Source organism: Typha angustifolia, chromosome 12 (genome assembly GCF_048772165.1).
Source record: "Typha angustifolia cultivar Huaian chromosome 12, ASM4877216v1, whole genome shotgun sequence".
NCBI lineage: Eukaryota > Viridiplantae > Streptophyta > Magnoliopsida > Poales > Typhaceae > Typha > Typha angustifolia.
This window is the reverse complement of record NC_133250.1, coordinates 7,347,715-7,365,813: the sequence shown is the minus strand read 5'-3', so window position 1 is coordinate 7,365,813 and position 18,099 is coordinate 7,347,715. Positions and strand designations below refer to the sequence as shown.

Here is an 18,099-nt window from a genome sequence, read left to right as displayed (position 1 = left end):
AGGAAGGGGTGACCTAGGAGGAGAGGTCACTGGTGAGGAGAGTGTTGCCTTGTTGGAGAGGCCATCGGTGGAGAAGGAGAGAGTCGGAGATCACTAGTGAAGAGGTTCCATTTCTTGCCTTCTTAGTGGCCGACCGTTGGATGAATGGATGATGGCTAGGTTAAGGTTATGACTATTGGATGAAGAAATATTTATATATAAACGAGTAAACATATATCAAATACCTAGGTCCATATTTGACTAAGTTATATCAAACATATCCGAATACGAATGTAGAGTTTTTTTAAACATCTATTTGTATATGTATCTAGATACGGGACGAATAACAAATTTACACTCATATTAGAACCGATTCATGTACAGCATCGAGTCAAGTTGAATTTATTTTGACTCATTTTCACCCCTAATTTTCCCTCTCTTCTACCCTCCTTTGTTCACTCCTGTTGGCCTTTATTCTTCTCTCTGCTCCTCTATCAAATCGTTCTAATCTAAGCTCTCCAGAATTGCCATTTTTCTAGCAGACAATTTGTTATTACGTTCCGTATTGATCACTAAAAAATATCTGTTAAGTACAATGGTCAATTATAGTTTATTTTTAAGATAGTCAAATTTATAGGAAAATGGTGGCGAAGGATACACTACACAAGATATATCTTGTAAGTCACTATTTGTGTAAAAAGTTTAAATAAAATAGTACAAAATGTAAGATAATTTAGAAAGATAGATTGAGAGATTGTGCATCAAGGTTCTCTCCAACTACTTAGATTTTATCCACTTTAATTTTAATTTTTATAACTCAATTTGTTTATATAATTTTAAAGATTAACTTATTTTATCGTATGAGCCCTATGCCTTGATAAATGTGTACTTGATATGTTTCATAGATTCAGCCTTACTTTTTCTATCAATAGGTTGATTTACATTATTATATCTAGATTATTTTGCATCTATTTAGTAGTTTCCTCCTCAATGTAGTCTTCAAGTACATTGATGTTGGAGTAAACTAACTAGGGCTAGCTACATGCTCAGTAAAATGATACAAAAATGGTTAAAATTACTTTAGAAATTTCTTTTCATATTATAATAGTAAATCATTCATTTTGAGGATTTGGAATGTAAAACTCCTAAATTGAGTTATAAAGATTGAAATTAAAGTTAATAAAATCCAAATAGTTCGAGATAGCCCTAAAACCTAGTTTTTCTCTCTTCCTAAATTATCTTACATTTTTGTATTCGTTTATTATAAACATTTCATACAACAATGATCTATGCGATATTTTCAGTGTAAAGTATGTTTGTAATAATCTATTATGAACCGGCTTGATTCGATCCATAATGGTTCTGGACAGGTTTGAGGACATGACTTTCGAAGGAAATTTCAAAGAATCTAGCCGTTGGATCTTACTAAATTTTGGATATGTTGTTATCTTTGAAGAGAGTTTTCAACAAATTCAAGATCTCAGGGTTTTGATGGCTAGATCTTGAGATATCAATCGGACAGTAGCTGAAGTTCGGATGAACCTTAGCTTGTTAGCCCTTCAATAGCTAGATAAGTGTTAGGAGAACTCTTTTGCAGTGAAAGGGGAAAAGTTACTATAAAAGAACTCATTTCGCCTTTCAATTATTACCAATACGGGGTTTGGTAAACTTTAGAAGAATTCTTTTGGAATGAAAGGGGAAATGAGAACTCTTTTGGAGAACTCTTTTGGAGTGAAGGGGGAAAAGTTACTATAAAAGAAGTCATTTCGCCTTTCAATTATTACCAATACGGGGTTTGGTAAACTTTTCCCTCCATTCAAGAAGATTAGATTGATAGGGACAAGTTAGGATGTTGGCCTACCTTGCTAACTTCCTCATTTGTTACTCAACCACCTTAGTTCACTGACTATGGACATACTTCCTTTTCTATCCTTTTGATTTCTATACTTGCCTTGTATTTCCCTTCTCCCTTTCTTTGACTCGTGTTGTAGGTGGGTCCTTGCTTGAATTAGGCCCCTTAAGTCCACCAACACTTCATACACAATTTTGTTGGCCCTGAAGCCGACAACACACCTTGCTCTAACCCAGGTAGACTTGGGGCGCTACATGGGAACCAGGCCCACCAGAATGGACGTTAACCCAGAACTCTCACCCCTTATGATTTCTCTTCCTCTGCTTAGGGACTATGCTTTTACTAAAGTTAACTCTCCTAATATCTCCTCTCTCTTTCTCAGCTTATAAAGGGAGTTGGTATGATTATCTTATCTGCCAATGAACTCCAACCAACAGTAGATGATCTCAAGCTTATGAATCCCCACTCATGAAAACATTGACTGCCCCTAGTTTTTGTCATTTTGGGTTTTGTAATACTTTTATGTTAATTACATCCAAGGATGTTAGAGGACTTAGATCCTCCTTCAAGAAGTGCCATCTGTGAAACTTAGTTGTTAATTCTTTGAAATTAACTTCTAGGGGTAGGGAAATTCTACTCCAACTAAGTCCAAATAGATATGGAAAGTAAGAAAAAAAATAGAACCAAAACCCAATATGGAAACCAACGCAAAAACTAATACATGATTCTTTTAACATTAAAAAAAAAATTTCCCTTACAAAAGAGAAAAAAATCATAGATCCGTCCAAACTTGATCGATCTATTTCACTAAGATATAAATACAAATTACTTATAACACCTCTGAATAGTCCAATGTCTAAGTATTTAAATCTCCAATCTCCTTGCGCTACTCTTGTGACAATAGGAAGCCTTCACATCTGGTTTACACTCAAGCTATAGACCGCTAATAAGTTCTGGTGACATTGTTGTTGTAGATGTTCAGCTCCTCTGATGTGAAGACGTATTTGGTGTTCAACAAGCGCTAAAACTACATAATATTTCCTCACACTTTGATGGAAAAATAAAATATTTTGGATGGATACTTTTGGTTTGTCTTTAGATCATCTTTATATAGTGTGGAGAACCTTTATAATTTGTACTATGTGAATCCCCAAAATGAAACTCATGTTTGACTCTAAAATTGAATTTCTTTGCTCAATTTGTGCATGTTGTTCAAGCACCACTTAATCCGTTTGGAATGCATCTTTAGTTTTCTTTTGCACTCTTTGCCTTTCTTGTGCCAACATTCAAATGCTCTATAGCATATTCGAATGGACTCTAAAGTTACATACTAAATTTGCTTTCTTTCACTTTGAACTTTAATCCTTTTGCTCAATCTTATTTTCCCTAAGTAGAATTCTTAGCCATATACATGAATTTAGTTTGTACAACTCTATTACATGTAATTCTATCCATGAATTTTTCATTATAATATAATTGTATTAATACTCTCGCTATAATACGTTGTGTATTCAGGAGTCTAAACTCTCTAAACTGCATCAAGCTTATTTCTTCTCCTTCCTTGGGCCTTGCCCTATCAATTTTTGGGTTCAGTTGGACACGGATGATTCCAAGGTATGCCATATGTTGGTAGTTAAGCTACAAGCGATAGCTGACTCAAACAAAACAACAAATTAAAAAATGAATTTCTTGTTGATCGAGCAAAGCCTTATATGGCTAAAATTCCTAGATGATCTTAGTGGCTAATTAAGTCCCATAACCTATGGAGCTTATAGAAGAGGATTTTGAAATATTTGAAAATGAAGTAGAGGCTGAGCTTAGTATGGCTAAGAGAGTTGCCTTGAAAGAGAAGCTCACCAAAGATGCAAAGGCACTCAGTTTTATCCAGAATGTTGTTTCAAATGATATTTTTCTAAGAATTGCAAATGAAGAATCAGCTAAGGCAATATGGGATGTCTTATAGAAGGAGTTCATAGGAGATGAGTAGGTAAGAGTTATAAAACTTCAAGCTCTTAGACATGATTTTGAATACATTAGAATGAAAGAAAATGATTTGCTTAAGGATTATTTTACTAGACTGAGGAGTTTTGGTAAATAAATACCTGATAAAAGGATTGTGTAGAAGATTTTATTTAGCTTAACTAGGTCATATGAATCTATTGTTTTTATTATTGAATAGACAAAAGGACCTAGATAAGCTAAGTGTATAAACGATTATGAACTCCATAAATGTTTTTGATCAAAGACTTGAGATGCACTTTGTTTCAACTACAGAGAATGCATTTTAAGGTCTGAGTATCAGCCTTAGAGAAGAGTAATCAATCTAGTGGAGGTTCTAGCAACAAAGGTAAGAAGCCTCAAAACAGAAAAATAAGAAATGGGAAGGAAAATGTGGTATTGCATTAAAACAATCCACTAATGCACCTAAAGCAACTTACAAATTTTGTGACAAAATGTATTTTAGAGTTTGCTGGTTCAAGGCTAAACCAAAATGTAGAAGGTGTAATAGATTTGGGCATATGCAAAAGGAGTACACTGCAAATGGAAATCAGCAAGCTAACTATGCACATCAGACAAATAAAGAAGAAGGTAGTGTGTTCTTTACTTGTCAATGTACAATTGTAATAAATGATGATAGTGTGTGGTACTTGGACAGTAGTTGTAGTAACCATATGATAGGGAATGAGACATTGCTAATCAATGTAGATACTAATATCACATCAAAGGTGAAAATGGGTAACGATGTGTTGGTGAATGCAATTGGGAAATGAACTCTTGTAGTCTAGACTAAGAAAGGTAAGAGGCACGTCAAAGAAGTGGTGTTAGTGCCTGGTCTAGATGAAAATCTACTAAGTGTAGGGCAAATGATGGAACATTGTTACTTCATTATGTTCGAAGGTTATGCGGCAGCAATTTATGAAGACAAAAAATTAATAATCTGATTGCTAAGGTGAGAATGAAAGATAATAGAAGTTTTCCTCTCTCTTTGAAGTATTTGAATCCAATAGCTATGAGAGCATATGTTATGGATACTACTTGGCTCTAGCATAAAAGAATGAGGCGTTTGAACTTGCAGAGTTTAAGAAGTTTATAGAAAAATGAGATGGTGTATGGTCAGCTAGAGATTCATGAAGCAAATGAAATTTGTGAAAGTTGTGCACTTGGGAAGCAGCATAGGGAATTATATTCTGAAGATCAAATCTAGAGAGCTTTAAACCCTTGGAACTCATCCAGTCTGATGCTTGTGGACCTATACAAACTGCAACTCTAGTTGGAAATAGATATTTTCTCACTTTCATAGATGAGTCCGTGTTGGATGTATCTGTTGAGATAAATCAGAAGTTTTTGTTGTGTTCAGAAGTTTAAGCTCATGGTTGAGAAGCAAAGTGGTTACCAAATTAAAAGATTAAGAAGTTACAAGAGAGGTGAATTCAACTCAAATGAGTTTAATAATATGTAAAGAGATGGGGTTAGAGAAGCAATTGCTTACTACCTACACTCCTTAGCAAAATGGAGTTGATGAGAGAAAAAAATAAAACAATAGTTAAGATGGCAAAGTCAATGCTGCATGAGAAGCAAATGCATTATCATTTCTAGGGAGAAGCTATTAATACTGTTGTATATTTGTTGAATAGGTGTCCAACCAAAGTATTGAAGCAGAAAACTCCATTTGAAGCTTTCAGTGGAAGAAAATCATCAGTCAAGCATCTAAGATTATTTGGTTCTATTTGCTACGCTCATGTGCCTACACAATTAAGGCATAAACTAGATAAATCAGCAACAAAATGTTTGTTTGTTGGTTATGGCAGCAGTGAAAAGGGTTATAGGTTGTTTAATCTGAAAACCAGCAAAGTTATCTTGTCAAGAGATGTAATTTTCAATGAGAAATCACATTGGAATTGGAAAACAAATTCTGAGCAATTTATTAGTGTTCCAATCAATGACAGTGAAGTTAAAAATTCTAGAAATGAACCAGAATTTGATGAGACTATAACTCAAGTTCTATCCCCAATTCAACCCTCTCAAGCTGTAAATGAAAATTCATGAAGCATTTGGATCACAAGATTCAACTCCCGGCTCAACACCAATGAGGCTTAGAAGTTTAAATGAAATATATGCATCCTAAATATTTTGTATTGTAAAACCAAAAAACTTTGAAGAGGTAGAGAAGGATGTTGCTCGGCAAAAAGAAATGGAGTATGAAGTGTCAATGATTGAGAAAAATCAAACCTAGGAATTGGTTGATAGACCAAGTGACAAACCAATCATTAGTGTCAAATGGATCTACAAGACAAAGCTTAATTTGGATGGTTTAGTGCGAAAAAATAAAGCAAGATTAGCAGCAAAAGGATATACTCAACAACCTAGTGTAGATTTCAATGAAACCTTTGCACCAGTTGCAATATTAGACACCATCAGAGTACTGATTGCATTATCAGCTAAGAAGGATTGGAAGTTATACCAACTTGATGTCAAATCTGCATTTTTAAATGGTGTGTTGGAAGAAGAGGTCTATTTAAATCAACGGGAGGGTTTTGTGGTCAAGGATGCAGAAGAGAAAGTTATAAATTATAAAAGGCTTTATATGGCTTGAAGCAAGCTCCTAGAGCTTGGTATGAAAAAATAGATTCCTATTTTATTGAAAATGGTTTTCAGAGGAGCCCAAGTGAAACTATATTGTACACCAAGATAGTGAACAATGTAAACACACTCATAGTGTCAATATATGTGAATGATGTTGTGTTTACTGATAGCAATAAAGAAATGATGTTAGAGTCCAAGAAGGACATGATGAAGAAGTATAAGATGACTAATTTAAGATTGCTGCATTATTTTTTGGGAATTGGAGTAGTTCAAAGTTCTAACAATATCTTCATTCACCAAAAGAAATATGCTCAAACATTTCTTAAGAAATTTGGGCTAAAAGGTTGCAAATCAATGACCACACGACTAATAGTTAATGAGAAGTTAAAAGAAAGATGATGGAAGTGAAGCAGCATATCCTAATTTATACAAAAACATGGTGAGAATTTATTATATCTCATTGCAACTAGACCAGATATCATGCTTGTATCTAGTCTACTCTCAAGATTCATGCATTGTTTAAGCAAAATTCACATGAGAACCGCTAAGAGGGTCCTTATATACATACAAGAAATTTTGGACTATGACATTAAATATGAAAGAGGAAAATTAGCAATGATTGATTATTGTGACAATGATTAGAGTGGATGTGAGGATGACATGAAGAGCACTTTAAGGTATGCTTTTACATTTGGCTCAAGAGTATTTTTTGGGCATCTATAAAGCAACAAAATGTTGCTCTATCAATTATAGAAGCAGAATATGTTAGTGCAGCAGAAGCTACTTCTCAACCTATTTGGTTGAGGTTTGTCCTAAATAATCTTGGTGAGGTTCAGTCGAATGCAACCCCTCTAATGTGTGACAATACTTCTGCCATTACAATGACAAGAAATCCAGTCTTTCATCACAAGACTAGACACATTAAGAGGAAGTATTACTTCGTAAGGGATGCATTGTAGAACAATATTATTGAGATATTATACTGTAAATCAGAGGAGCAAATTGCTCACATTTTTATCAAGGCTTTCCCTAAAGAAAGGTTCTTTTACCTAAGGGATCTTCTAAGTTACAAGCTGTAGCTAACTCAAACAAAATAATAAATTAAAAAAATGACTTTCTTGCTGACTAAGCAAAGCCTCATATGGCTAAAATTCCTAGATGATCTTAACGGCCAAAGAGCAGTACAAGTATATAATCAGATGTTAGACAACTGGAATATAGTATAAGAGTTGGTAGAATTGTACAAGTGTGTGAAAATCTTTAATTTTACTCCTTGTATAAATACCAGACTCATCTGAGTGTGAAAAAAAATTCAGAAGATAGAACATTCTTCATTCCTTTGCTCTCCTTTTTTTCTAATCTATAATGCACTGCACATTAACTGCAAGCACATATTACAAATCTGTATTCTAACACTTAGTTGGTTGGTCCTCCCTCTTAGTCATTGATCGAGATTAATTATTGTGAAAGGTATTACTCCTTTTCCATACTCTTTCACGACAAAATATCCAAGTTTACATATATTACCAATGTTTATGATCCCAATGATCACTTCGGATGAAACTTAGCTCCTCAGCCCTGGAGGACGACACCCTTTCCTTGAACCACCATGAGACTAGCTCCACAAGATCTCTCATTTAGTGCAATAGTGCCACCTTTGTGAGCATGACTGACCATTTCAAATCTTTCCTATGATCAAATAGTATGCTCGATGTCCCTCTCAAAGGCAAGCACTTGATTTTATTTAACTATTATCCAGCCCCACCCTCTCCAAATTGGATCCTAATGAACACAAACTAAGACATTTCCTTCCCTAGTCAAACGATGGAGATCATCTGTGTTCCTCACCTTTGACCACTCCAATCAAACTTGATACAACCACCCTCACCAAGTTGTTGTCAAACGCCTTGCTCTTATTCTTTAGGTTTGGATATTCTTTTACAAAGTGTTCATAACCAAGACTTGGAGCATTTCACTCATTTACTTCAATTCTTTTATTTTTCCTATTTTGCAAGTAGAAGTTAGAGTACAAGTTGTTTCATTTGAAGTCTTTCCTTTTTTTTGAGAGTTCCTTCCTTTGGAGTTCTCTGTCATCTATTAGTGTTCTTGAAGAACTTCTTAAACTTTTCGGCAAATAAGATAACAATTGCAGGATTAAGATAGCGTAGTCATGACTAACTCTTCATTTTTTAATTGATGAAAAAGCAATACATTTTATCTTTTATTAGTGATTCAACTTTGCTCTTGATGTTGCAAATGATGATGGAGTATTTTATTTACTGCATGTGCCATCCTCTACAATATGAGAGTTATGAATTGGAGCAACAGCTACCTTCCTAAATAACTACTGAGACAGACAATAAGGAAATTAATCTTACAGAGAAAGAGAGAGAGAGAGAGAGAGAAGAAGAAGAAGAAGAAGAAGAAGAAGAAGAAGAAGAAGAAGAAGAAGAAGAAGAAGAAGAAGAAGAAGAAGAAGAAGAAGAAGAAGAAGAAGAAGAAGAAGAAGAAGAAGAAGAAGAAGAAGAAGAAGAAGAAGAAGAAGAAGAAGAAGAAGAAGAAGAAGAAGAAGAAAGATAACAATTAATGATAATGAAAAGTAGAAGCACATCATATCCCCACCAAATGGATTAGTAGATGCTTTCCTCCGTCACATGAAGTCTCACTGAATTCAACTCCTTGATAGCTTGTATTTCCATTATCATGAATATGAATAGCCACCGGTAAAACTCCCGATCGATAAGTTCGTCAGTTCTTCGTTAAAACCTTTGATTCAACAAGAAGATTTTACTCTATAATCCAGAAATCATTTTCTTGGAAACTATAAATCTAAGTTCTACCAATTCAAGCAAGAAGTACATACTTTTGGTTGGTATTCTCCTGGACCATAAGTTCTATAAAAGCAAAAGGATCATTCATTCAGGAGCTAAGATATAAATGATGATGAAGATGCCGTGTCAATATTATTTTTTTCTCAATTACTAGTATTATCATTAGATTTAATTATCTGTCTTAAATGTTACTCATACAATGCTTGGGTCATACAATAAGGATGAATATAAAACAAGTCCAAAACTTCGTTAAAAAATTTGAGCTAGTTCTAAGTTCTATTCGATCCGAAAAATAATAATAATCATAATACAAGACTTCAACTAAATTGTATCATTGTAGCTAGAAGGAAATATCGAAATTGAAAATGAGAAAGGATCTATGTCCATCAACCTTGAAATCTACCTACTATGGTGTTTTATTCAGATGAGTAGGAAGTAAAGAAAATGGAACTGAAAAATTAATGCAAACATATTCTGGGGATTGTTCTATTGAACTCAAATAGATATCAAACAAATTAAAAGTTGTAATTCTGCATAGATATATCTTTTGTGTTCTCTTAGTTTTTACTACCAAGCAACTGTTTTAAAACTTTTTTATATATATTTTGGATCTTCTGCTTTCTATTATTTATGTATTTATGCAGAAAAAATATTAATTCTAAGATATTATCTACCTTCTACCTCCAACACCAGTCTCTCTTTGGCAATTGAAGTATAAGGCGGCTACTGGAGCAATATTATAAAAGGCAGAAAAATCCCTAGTATTGAAATTTTGGCGCCATCCAGGTGCATAAACAGTTTGCTGAACTTCCTGTCGAAATAGCACAAAAATGATACGATGAATTCCTGCCGACGGTCGCGGACCTTCATAGGGGACTATCTCATTTCCTGAAACATTGTGTTCATTAATTTAGGTTTTGCAAAAATATAATTTTCTTACAAAGGATCAGGGAAGAAGTGGCAATAGCGGGGGCGGGCGGCACTTTTCTTAGAGAAATTAAATTCTCTTTAAATTACTTCTTTCGAATGTCATACTCTTAGTAATAATAGTGAATGTCTTCTAAAGCAATACAAAATTCAATTCCCTAAATGCTTATAATTTTGTTTTCCTTACCTCTTATTTGGATGAATGTGCAAAAGTATTAGGAGGCAGACAAGTATAGATTCTATGTTATATTTTCAGAGTTCTTTTTCTTTACCTCTTCTTTGAATGAATGTGCAAAAATATCAGGAGGCAGACAAGTATAGAATTTTTTTCTCTATAGTTTCATATTCTATACCAAAAGTAACATGCTAATTTACTCAAAAGCTAGTGAAAACCTAGTAACAGAAAGTAGTTTAAATTATGAAAGCCTCGGTCTACGCATTTTCCAGCTTAAATTTAGTATTGCTTTTAAGTTTGTGTTATAAGCAACATGTAATTCCATGATTTAAAGATACAATTTAATATTAGTTAAACTGACCAAAATAAAGTTCTCATTTAACATATGAAAAGCATTTCAGTATTTTAATGTGGTTGTAAAATGTTTTAAAGCTTCTAATAATAAAAAAAAAAAGGATTTTTCAAAACTCAAGAATGTTATAATTAGACACAGTGAACTATTCATTACCTGGTGACACTTTTCTTGAGAAATAAAGTTATTACTTGATGTCATCTAGAGAATAATACTTCTTATTTAGAAAGAACTGTTCATTTTTCTTTAAAATAAGTGCATAAGACTTGAAAGTTCATCAACATTCATTCAGAAGTTAGTCAATTAACTACTCTCTATTTTTTTCCTGACATTTAATTAAGACTAATACTTCTAACATAACTCTTCTTTCATTTACAGTTCCTAACACATTATACATTTTCGAAAAGAAAGCAAACAGATATATATATATAGAGAGAGAGAGAGAGAGAGAGTTCCTTATCATCTTCCATTAGGTGTAACATATCATCAATGGTTGTATATGGTTTTTTTTTTTTCTGTCTTAATTTGCATCTTTTTAACATATATATGAATACAAACACACAACAAATATGCTGAAAAATAAACAGACAAGCACACACATATAGCATTATAACTATGAAGGCAAAATGGGTATAAATCAATGCAATTTAAAAAAAAAAAAAACTTGCACATGCATGGATGCATGGTAATATGCTAATGTAGAACTTGCAAAAACAACTATCTAAGATGAATCTATAGATCCAGTTATCATTAACTAATGATATTATTCCCAATGTTATGTATGAAAGCTGATAAAAGGGAAAAAGTATGCACTAGCAAGCTAGGTCAAAATGATTCAGGTAGTGCAGTGTAATTGTATGCTTTTGTTCTTCTGAGACAGTGAGTCATAGTTCAAAGGGTGAGAATATATAATTAACACTTAATGCATGCATATGTATGTATGATGGATGTTTTGCCAAAGGTTAGGTTAGGTTTGGTTTAAAAGGTTAGCATGTAGGGTTTAAGTAGTAGATAATATTCTCACTCAAGAGTTTGCATGTAGAGGGAGACATCAGAGAACCGTACGTCCACCATCGAATAATCCGTAGAAAATTAGATATTTTGTTTTTCTCTTTCTTGTGGGCCCACACACAGCATCGCGTAGATCACTGCGAGGAGGAGGAGTTTAACAACAGCCGGTTGAAGCCCTGCCACGCTGGCTACTAGATCAAGTGGGGCCCACAGAGAATAAAATCACGCATCTCGAGGCACCGTTGGGCGAGAAGATAACAACAACCGTCCAACTGCTCCTCCCTCTCTCACCCACCTGCATCAAAAATAATAGGTGCGGTCATATACCGGGAGCGGGGCCCATCCCCCCCTCTCTCTCTCTCTCTTTTTCTCTTTCTCTTTCTTTGCCTTGATCCTTCTTGGAGTTCTCTTTCTTCTTTCTTATCATACTTACCTAGTTGTCATTAATTTTGTGTTTTTTTCTTAAAAAATATTATAATTACACACCGAAATTGTTGAGCTATTTCCAAAATATTGTTCCTTCAATTAATAAATCTAACGAATTACAATTAAAACTCGACTTAAATTACAAAAAGACTATCTTGTCCTTATTTAAAAGTTCGAATTATTTGTTTGTGTAAGACAATTTTTTACATTATAAAATCTCTTCTTTTTTTTATCAATCCTTATCTACCTCTAGGGTTAGTGGGATAGTGATATGAATAGAGCAACCATGACGGTGGCGAGGTTAAGGAAATGACAATAATATCCTTATAAGGATGAATAATCGTAATAATAAAGAGGGATAAAATAAGGATATATTTGTCATTCCCTGCTCCGTCGTCATTTTTAATTTGCTTGGCTAATATCACTATTCTTACAATTATAGAGTGCATTGTCCTTCCAAAGAAGCATTTACTTCAAAACATTGAAGTAAAACTGCAAATGGACCCAACCATAATAGGCCCATTTTCTCTATTGCTTCTCTAAATTGATGTTAAAATAGTCCAAGATTTCATTTGCCATAACAAAGAATGATATTTGATGCATTAACTGAAAGAAAACTCAATGTATGCCTATTTGCATCAAATTTCATGAATTATGGCAAGCACAATAGTTATTCTTTCATTAGAAAACAGTAATGCTTTTTTTTTTTTTGTCTTAAGAGAGAATAAAAACCTTTAATTCTACAAAGTTGATATGAGTAAATCATGAGTGAACTTTTGTTTCATTCAAGTTTTGATGAACAACAATACATAATTTAAAACCAAAGTTGAACCTTTTTTATTCCATGTTGTTTTACAAATTTTATGTGCCATGTATATTAGCAATGCCATTAGCCTACATTACAATTATTAAGTGTAATCCATTTGCCAATCCTTATGTTCCTGGCTCTAATTTGTGTTGATCGATTCAAGGATCCAAGAAAATTAAGACCAGAAAATTTGTGTGGTTGACAGATTTAAGAAATTAAATCGATCATGCTACCAAATCAAAATCTGGATAAGTATTTCGAAAAATAAAATTATTAAGTTTGGAACTCGGACTAGTCTGCCCCCACATAAATTTTCACTCACCAACTGCTGTGTGTGAGAAGAAAAACAAACAAGAAATAATGCAATAATGTAAAGAAAAAACTAGCAGCAAATTTAATATATATTATGCATAAATAAAAGTAAAAAGAGGATGAGAATAGTAGTAGAAATGTCACCCACCAAAACTTGCATCAGTTGTTTCCGGAATATCTGTCACCAACCTATAAGATCATCAAAGGGCCAATTAGTTCCTTCTCATACGTTTCTAATGAAAATCTACAAAAGTATAAGTTTGATTCATTACTTCATTAGTACTTGGTGCACCTTATTCTAAATATTTAGATGTGTGAAAAATACTAGGCGAACTAAAGAGTTATTATGTATTTCTTCTATAAAAACTTAGATTATATATATCTTTTTCTCAAAATAATATTACCAAGATTTTATATTCCTTCATTAAAAGTTTGTTGGGATAGGTGAAATATACGCTAGCTCTGTTTGCTTGCAGACCCAACACCTAGTAGAGATGCCAGAGCTAAATCATCTTGCTTACAAGTTATAAGTTTGATCTATGGACATTTATTACAATGGCATAATCTACAATCAAGCCCAAAAGCAGTTAAAATCGACCTGAAATTCAGCATCTTCATGACCTAAAAATAGGGATTCACAATTTTAATTTTTTTTTATGTGCCACAAAGAAAAAACAACAAAGAAGGCATGCCAATATGTATCCTTAAGATTACTCGACTATATATATATATATATATATATCAATTTTATAATATTTGGCATGTATTTAAATGTGTATTCACATGCTAAATCGTGTATGCACACGTGCATGGACAAAAGAAATATATATTTAGTGCACTTTTTCTTGTTTGCATAGTCAAATAACAGCTTCATATTCATTTCTCCAAAAAATAAAATAATAAAGATACTTGCAACTCATGATTCCACAACATGATATATCTGAGATGCAGTAGCAAAGTTAACTTTTCTAACAGCTGAGTTTGTCCTATTAAACATATCTCGTAAGCCTCTTTGGTGTATACACAAAATGTAAGTCATAATCATTAAGTCCTTCTACTAAATCTTAATGAAGTTAGAAGATATTCCTTCACCTGCACTGTGATGATTTTCTTGCAGATAGTCAAGAAGCAGAACAAATTTATGAACTGTATCTTCTACGAACTTGAAAGATTGTTAGGAGTATGAAAATTCTTGGTTCTTACCTAAATAATACTGACTGACATAGCCCTGAGCTGGCTGGTTCAGAGGAAGAAACAATCCCCTCCTTTTTGGAGAAAGCTAGATTCAATTCCTGCAGGTTGTGTGGATAGGTTGTGTTTGAACTCTAATAGTGTCCCATACAACCAATTTTATGAAAATGGTAATAATTTTAGAAGTCGTCTAACTTTTATTATTACTTCAGCAGATCTACATCTTGATAAACGTCAAAGTAACTCATGCTGGAGTACGACCACTATTGTTGATTTGAACAAGAAAAAAAAGTAAATATGATAAGGAAATAGGAAATAAGAGAAGAACTCTACCAGGTGTACTATATAGTAGTTTCATGCAAAAGTCAATCAAGAATCATCTGATTCTAATGGACACCTCACTGATACGCAATTAACTACAATTCCAATGAAATGGGAAACCATGGCGCACGTAAAGATAAGTTGGTTATCCAAAGTTAGAATCACTCACATAAATAGAGAAAAAAAAATGGGAGCTTCAAGTTCAATTATTCTGATAGATTTCTGATCAAATTTAACTTATCACGAGATGGTTATACTGTTAACGTATTTTATTCCAATTGACATGTTATATAAGAACTTTGTAGCCTCATAGATCATCTTATCAAATGAAAAGGCAACATTATGTAACGGAACATGTTCATTTTTAGGAAAGAGTCAATTAGTTAAAGACAAGTACTGAATAACCATAACATTTGCAATTATTTATATGTGTGACAAATTAGAGTAACAAATAACATTAGTTGTCTTTCACAATAACCCACTAGTACTTGATAAAAACAAATGATAATCTTAAGTTGCAAAGAACTACATCATTCTTTTCATTATAGAACAACCCTTCTCTTTTTTGTAAAATTGTAAGTACTCTTTTGAGATAAGTAGTCCCTAAGTTTAAGTTTTCCTTGGTAAAGCTTGTGGTCCTATGTACAAATATACTGATGAAAAGCTGAAATGACTGGAGTTCTTTCATAGGAAAAAAATTAAATAATTAGTCCCATCCAATCATCTGTAAATCCTTTCCTTTTTTTGTTCTGTGGTTGCATGTATTTACTCAAGAAATTAAAGAACTTATAGTCATAGGTTGGATTTATATTTCCACTTATTGTCAAATATATCATATATGGGGACAGATGCTGCTATAGTCTTGATAAACAGTTTTGAAGGTTATATCATCCAAATTTCTCTTCTTTTTCGAGAAGAAATTTCTCATGCTTATTTTTTATATGCACAACAATTTAGTACCTAAATTTCGAAATTAGATTTTATTATGCTACTGCTTCTACTTAAGCTAAAGATGTTGACAGAAGAGTGTGGATTATTAATTTTAGAGGTATCTAAACTAATTTCAGTAGTTCTTTTATCCTACAAACATAGTTTAGAGAACCCATCTATCAATAAACATGTAAAAGAGTAAAGAGTTCTAAGCTCACCAGTGCAAATATTCTCTGTGGCTTGGATTGCTTGGGCTTGGCGCATCGGGGTCCACCATCACCTTGTAAAATGATAATTAGACAACTCAGTATTAATTATTCAAAGACTTATAAAATTAACCATGATCTACATTTTCGGCATAATATAAGATGATATTGCAAGGTAACAAATAATATTCAGGATGGTACATGAACTTTAATAATCAGACACTTTAAAAATTATATTCAAAACTAAAATTAATAATTTAAAGAAGTAAAAAAGACAATTGTCAGAAGTAATACACTTTGAAGCGTTTCTCGCTTTTAATTTCCTCTATCAAGTAGTACTCTCGATTTCTTTCCTAATATTAAATTAATTAATGGTCTTTCAAATTATGAGGTAATCCAAGGTCAACAGTTTTCATCAGTTAATTTTGCTTATTTTGGTGCTCTGTGCTATGTTTGTTTTAGCATGCAATGATATCTGAATGTATGAGATTCTGAAGCATATTTCACTGTTGAGAATAATATCTTATATTCTCAGGGATCAGAGTCAAAAAGGCAAAGTCAACGGAGGGGGTATGGGTTGGATTCGTATTCAAAATCATAGTATGTATCAAACTAGTGTTTCATAAATATATATATATATATACATATACATAAGATGTAGCCAGTAACTGCGATGTAACTTGTCTGAGGAAAGCGAAACCGGCATGTCTCACCCTTGGTCGTGGATACTAGATAAGCCACCAAACCATGTAAATGTTATGTATATTAAATACATGATATGTATTATTAGTTTGTTAGCTAACAGTTAGTTTAATATTTTAAATCAACTAGTTATCTAAATACAGATTAAAATTAATAATCGAATAAGCCATTATACAACAGTAAAAGAATATGCGTGGACCAAATATATGTTGACTTTGAGAACATTCCATGAATAAGAGAATCGCTACTCACTAGTCATGTTACTAGTGGAGTGAGGTTATAACATATCTTTTTTTCTATATATCTCATGATAAGAGAATGTGACTTGCGGAATGGATGCCTAGCTGACTTTATTTCTTTGTCGTTTATTTTCTTCTGAGAGAGGCATTGCCTAAAATTGACTAATTAGTCTCTCCACTAGCTCTGTCTCTCTCTCTCTATCTATCTATCTATCTATTTACATGTACATAATTATATTTTTCACCATTTCTATAACTCTAACATTTGCAATAATAGGTATTTGACATGATGAAGGTTGAAGTGTTAGAAAGTAAAATATACGTGATGTTCCTTTTGCAACAGCTAGCTATAACTCAAAAATGATAATGGTAATAGTAAAGGTTGAGAAACTCAAAAGTTGACCAACTTAGCTTCTTGTTGGCATAGCAATTTCTCACCTGAGCTCTGTCTTCTTGTTCTATAGCCAATTAAGGTTCAAGTCAATGCGTGGATCAAACAAGGGTCAGGTGGGATATACACCACACCGTCCAACCAAGTTGTACCCTAATCACATCTTGACCCTACAAGTTAATTATTAGGGTGACTTACAAGTGTATATAGCTTCCTTTGATCGTGCCCTTCGATCTCGACGTGAGGCTTAGTGGCCACCGCCGATGCCCTTAGCCCGGTCCCATTTGTGATCTCCTTACTGCTGTACATTATTCTCATAGTAGCCGACTTGACGAAAGGATCCAAGACATCACCAATGACTTGCCCTAAGACCAAAGGATCCCTTCCTCTTGACATAGCAAACCCGGCCACCTGCCTAATGTAACTTAATATAACAAAGAGGAAGAGGAGGAGGTGGAGGAGGAGGAGGTGGAGGAGGAGGAGCAGGAAAGATGATGATGGTTAGACAAGTGACTTGGTTGGTGGGTAGTACAGAGAGAAGGTAGGAGTGTATCTATATAGTGATATAGGAATCCACTTTTTATTCACGACATGGTAACGGCCATGGGGACACACTAGCTCTGTGGCCTCAGAATCTAACTTTATTATTATTTTTTTCTGTCATCTCTTTTTCTTCTTTGCTCAACCAAGTGGGGGTTGAAATCTAGTGAGCGATATGAATAATATCTACGTGCCAAGGCCTCCTAACATAATAAATATGGTCCTCCACTCCTCCTAATGTGACCAAGGTTGAGGCTTTGGAAGGATATGTATCAATCAAAAGGTCGGTAGCTTTTGGCCTCCCCCGAATGGCGCCGCGCCC

At 33.6% G+C, this 18,099-nt stretch overlaps 1 protein-coding gene across 2 annotated transcripts; it reads right to left on the bottom strand.

Moving 5' to 3' along the window:
- Positions 1–8,665: 8,665 nt before the first annotated feature.
- LOC140772634 (protein FLOWERING LOCUS T-like) lies at positions 8,666–17,750 on the bottom strand. 2 transcript variants are annotated; one of them, XM_073114796.1, is made up of 5 exons: positions 17,436–17,750; positions 15,918–15,979; positions 13,406–13,446; positions 9,921–10,134; positions 8,666–9,181 (listed from the first exon to the last, which is right to left on the bottom strand). In XM_073114796.1, the coding sequence occupies exons 1-5, from the start codon at positions 17,631–17,633 to the stop codon at positions 9,175–9,177; spliced, it is 522 nt and encodes a 173-aa protein (XP_072970897.1). In that variant the 5' UTR covers positions 17,634–17,750; the 3' UTR covers positions 8,666–9,174. The 2 variants fall into 2 exon arrangements, 1 of the variants encoding a protein (XP_072970897.1); XR_012106320.1 differs by lacking the exons at positions 8,666–9,181; positions 15,918–15,979; positions 17,436–17,750 and adding an exon at positions 14,461–15,902 and having other exon boundaries at positions 9,992–12,006.
- Between the last annotated feature and the right edge of the window lie 349 nt (positions 17,751–18,099).

What these genes read in the sequence shown, in the direction of transcription:
- LOC140772634 (XM_073114796.1), bottom strand. Translation starts at nt 17,633, where the DNA reads ATGTCAAGAGGAAGGGATCCTTTGGTCTTAGGGCAAGTCATTGGTGAT. An exon ending in AAAGGAAGCTATATACACTT is followed by an intron (nt 15,980 to 17,435) that starts GTAAGTCACCCT and finishes TCATTTTACAAG; the next exon opens with GTGATGGTGGACCCCGATGC. An exon ending in CACAGAGAATATTTGCACTG is followed by an intron (nt 13,447 to 15,917) that starts GTGAGCTTAGAA and finishes ATGATCTTATAG; the next exon opens with GTTGGTGACAGATATTCCGG.